This window comes from Pundamilia nyererei, unplaced genomic scaffold (assembly GCF_000239375.1).
Source record: "Pundamilia nyererei isolate P.nyererei 1_Seehausen unplaced genomic scaffold, PunNye1.0 scaffold00552, whole genome shotgun sequence".
In the NCBI taxonomy this organism is placed as follows: domain Eukaryota; kingdom Metazoa; phylum Chordata; class Actinopteri; order Cichliformes; family Cichlidae; genus Pundamilia; species Pundamilia nyererei.
Window position 1 is genome coordinate 148,745 of NW_005187953.1, and position 3,955 is coordinate 152,699.

The following is a 3,955-nucleotide window of genomic DNA, read 5'->3' on the forward strand; positions in this document are numbered from 1 at the left end:
CGTTTTACTTTCACATGTTGTCTCTGTAGATATTTCCTTTTCCCAGTATTTAAATTTTCCTCTGATAAAACAGAGTCACCTGCATCTGGGGGAGTCTGCCTGTAGCTTTAATGAACAACCTTGTACATTAATGCCATCATTTCACCAACAGATGGAGCCAAAGACTCAAAACAGTTCATTGACCATTTATGTGAGGCTTTGACAGTAAAATGCAGACCTGCATTATATAACATTTACATTTGTAGAAATTGGAATGGGACGCAAGAAGCGAGCAGCTGAAAGTAGCTAGAAGACCAGTGATTTCCAGATTCTACAGGTTTGTTCTCCCCATCTTCATCCAAAGCTCCAACTTTTTTCTGTAAAATTCAAAAACAAACCAAAAAGACAGGTGAACCACAGCCTTAAATAATGTGTATCATCAGAAAATCCTTTTAAAAAGTTTGGAAAAGTAGCAAATGTTGTGACTCACAGAGCACAGAAGAACTTCGATTTAAAGCCCACAAGGCAATGCCAACAATGGCTGCGACGGCTCCAACACCAAACACAATACCAACAACTTTGCCAGCACCCATGCTGTCGTCACCTGCATGTAGAAGAAGGATAAACATAAAAGCTGACAACCTTTAAGCTGCTTTTAAGCTCAAACAATATTTCCATGACAGCTATTCACTTTCAAGCTATGAAAAATAATCATATTTACCTGATCCTGTGGACTCATATAGCACCTTCTTCTGATCTTCTGTTTCATTTACTATTAAATAACAGAGAAATGTAGTGAAAGATGTGGTAAATCCAAACATCAAACATAAGATTTTACTTCAACACATCAAATATCTAAATGAAGCTCATATATTCTGTTGCAAAAAAAAGCAATATGACAGGAAGTACAATTGTTAACCGTCTTTGTGCCACTGGTTATAATAAATAACTAATAATGAGAGTTTGAACTGCCATCATGATACAGGCCTTTGGCAAAATTCATGATCTGCATCAGCTCCTCTATATTTCACGTACTGAACAGAAGAGTGGTTGTATGTTCTGGGGTGGTTGAAGGCAGAACAGTTGTTGGCAGAGGAGTGGTGATTGGTCCTGAAAATATAATAAACAAATATGTAAAAATAAACAGTTACAGTAATCAATGAAGGAAATGCACATTTTTGGAGTTTACTCACTAATTTGAATGCTCACAATCACACAGCGTAGCTCAGAGTGATACTTGGCCGTACTGAGAAAAGAAATCCAAAACATAGTAATTAAAAAATGAAACAGTACAACATATGTCCATAAAAATGGTGGTGCGAAAATGTTTAAACCATCTGACTTTAACTCTGCCTGGACTACGAAGCAGATGGGATGGTTTTCTTCATCTTCCCTGTCACATGGTGTCCAGGTCAGGATGAATTCTCCATGTGATACAACATGTTTCACAACGCTGTGTGGTCCACTGAACAAAAGCTTTGAGACCCTTACAAAAATACACAAAATAGAGATTTGGCACATAGGGGTAAATCAGAGTGCAAACATCAGAATTTATTGCAGACTGTTTCATCACCGTTCTTTTTATTGTATCTTTTTACAAAAAGAAATACATCTTAAACAATATGTTTAAAGAGGAAACGAGCAAGCAAAGACAGCTCTCTATCAATGCCTCTGCTAAATAATTTTCCCAGTCCTGCATCTGATTTTTTCAAACACATCTATTTATTTATTTTTGACCTGCAATTCAAAACATTCTAGATTGCAAACAAAAATCAAATAAAAAATGTCTTGCACTGTCAAGGCCATCATGTAGGACATCTATGTAGCAATGCAACATAGGTGACATTGCATGGGTAGTGTAGGGTGATCCAGATCAAGTTATATTCTAACTTGGTTACTTGCCCTTTCTTGGGTAAATTAAATGTATCAAAATTGGCCTTCCCATGACTCACTGTGAGGTTGTAGAACCACGTGGATTTTGTCCCAGCTAATGAGCAAAGATCAGGTTATGTGGCTGATACTGACATTATTGCATGTGGCCAACCAATAATGAGTTTAGTGTCCCTCCAGAATTTGGGAAATTGGGTTTTTCACCCCAACCTACTCCCACTCTTGTTGTCATAACATCAAAACCAAGAGTAGTAATTTGATTAAACTCATGTAATATATGGTTTAATAATTATTCTGCATGTTGAAATTAATGTTGTTTGTTCTGGATTTCTAAAATGTTTTTGTGCCACATAATGGTTGCACCATATTTGAATTCATGCCCAATTCACCTCAAACTATTACAAGTGATGGATTGGATGTTACCACTACTTCATGTATGACTTTACAGTGATCCAGTGAGAAATGTAATTTTTTGTTTTTTGGTTTGTTTGTTTGTTTTTTAACTATAATTCTTATTAGTATTAAAATGTATTTAATAATTTAATGTCTGCAATTTATTTATCTTCAGCAGATCTAGACATCAATTTTATTATTTTTCTTCAAATGTGACTAGACAGGGATGTACTTCAATATGTGCATTATATTTACTAAAAGTGTGTGAATCAAGACAAATGTTCATGAATGAATTTTTTCTTAAAGTTATGTGTTTTTCATATAGTTTTTATATACACAATTTTTTGAAAAGAAATGTATATTCTGAACAAGCAAGGAATCATATATGGCAGCGTTACTGATTTTGATTTGTGCAATGAAAATGAAAAATACTGAAAAGAGTCACAAACGTTTAAAAAAAAGGTTCTATATTATGCTCACACACATTCTAGGAGAAAGTTTGAAACAAAAATATTCTTTACATATGCCAGTGTTTTGTGTCTTTCTCTTTAACTCACATGGTGTTGGTTGCCTCTGCCATAATGGTAATATTCAATGTTTCATTAATATAGGCCAACAGCTGAGTCCCACTGACGGGGGTTGGAGGCAGAAACTTGGGCAGGTAGGCTCCCTCTGAACAGGATGGCACAGGCGGGTCCACTGGAACAAAACAAAAAGGTGGCATATTAATTGGCAAGCTAGGATTTCAAATGAGATATGATTTTGAAAGTTATTTCAACAACAAAAATATAGCCAAGTAGCTGTAAATGTAGCTGTAGGTGCTTCAAATGTAACAATGTTGGAACTTTGTGTGGGACATGTATTGCTGTGTTAGCTGGTTATTGTGCCCCCAAATGCAAAGCAATCGAGTCAAGAGTCGTAAGTAGTACAGAAATGCAAATCCAAGACCTACACAGTAAGTATTTAATTACTCTTCTGATGTCAGATGATTGCAGAAGAATGAGATGATCCACAGATGTAGACAACTGCATCTGTAGGAGTTTTCATCCAGGACTCTGAAGGACTGTGAAATAGTTAAGAGGTTAAAAGTTAATGACCTACCTATTAGACCAAATCTGATTGGTATTTTGCTGAGAGCATCACTGGGAGTCCTTGTTGTCTCCACATCATCACTTTGATGGAGAAAGATGGTCTGCTTGGGAAAGTCCTCCATCTCCAGCTGTATTGCATATGCACCTTCATCACTCCTACTCGCAGAATGAAAGGTCAGTTTACAAGACTACAGGAGAAGGAAACACAGAGAGAAACCAGTTACATGTTTATATAGCTGAATTTGTGTTTTATAAGAAGAAGCTATTTTGAAATAGCTTTTTAGGACATCTTTCTCTTTCTTTTAGGACATCTTTGAAATTGTCAGAAATTGGAAGGTGGCATGACCATGAGGCAAAACACAATAAAGTTTGTTCTAACCCGCTGAGGTTTCAGCAATGACCCCAAATCTATATTTGGGGGTGTAACCTTTGGGTGTATGAGAGTTATTACTGTATTTTATTGTGATGTAGAGTTATTCATTATTTATTAGATTAAATAATGATTTAGACCTCAGAAGAATAATAACGTCTTAACTTTGTGACACTTAGCTTGAGACAGATGAAAATGCTTTTAACTTACTGGTGTGATGGTTAGAAGAGAT

At 35.9% G+C, this 3,955-nt stretch overlaps 1 protein-coding gene across 1 annotated transcript; it reads right to left on the reverse strand.

Annotated features, from left to right (window-relative positions):
- Positions 1–31: 31 nt before the first annotated feature.
- LOC102213930 (uncharacterized) lies at positions 32–3,945 on the reverse strand. The gene is made up of 9 exons (XM_013907848.1): positions 3,934–3,945; positions 3,364–3,541; positions 2,820–2,961; positions 1,322–1,465; positions 1,173–1,225; positions 1,015–1,089; positions 701–751; positions 470–583; positions 32–356 (listed from the first exon to the last, which is right to left on the reverse strand). Coding segments are annotated over exons 2-9 (693 nt in total). The 5' UTR covers positions 3,476–3,541; positions 3,934–3,945; the 3' UTR covers positions 32–354.
- Positions 3,946–3,955: the final 10 nt, after the last annotated feature.

Coding starts and splice junctions, on each gene's coding strand:
- LOC102213930 (XM_013907848.1), bottom strand. CDS start 3,475: ATGGAGGACTTTCCCAAGCAGACCATCTTTCTCCATCAAAGTGATGAT. Junction 1,466..2,819: donor GCAGAGGCAACCAACACCAT/GTGAGTTAAAGA, acceptor TATTTTTGTAAG/GGTCTCAAAGCTTTTGTTCA. Junction 1,090..1,172: donor GATTGTGAGCATTCAAATTA/GTGAGTAAACTC, acceptor TTATATTTTCAG/GACCAATCACCACTCCTCTG.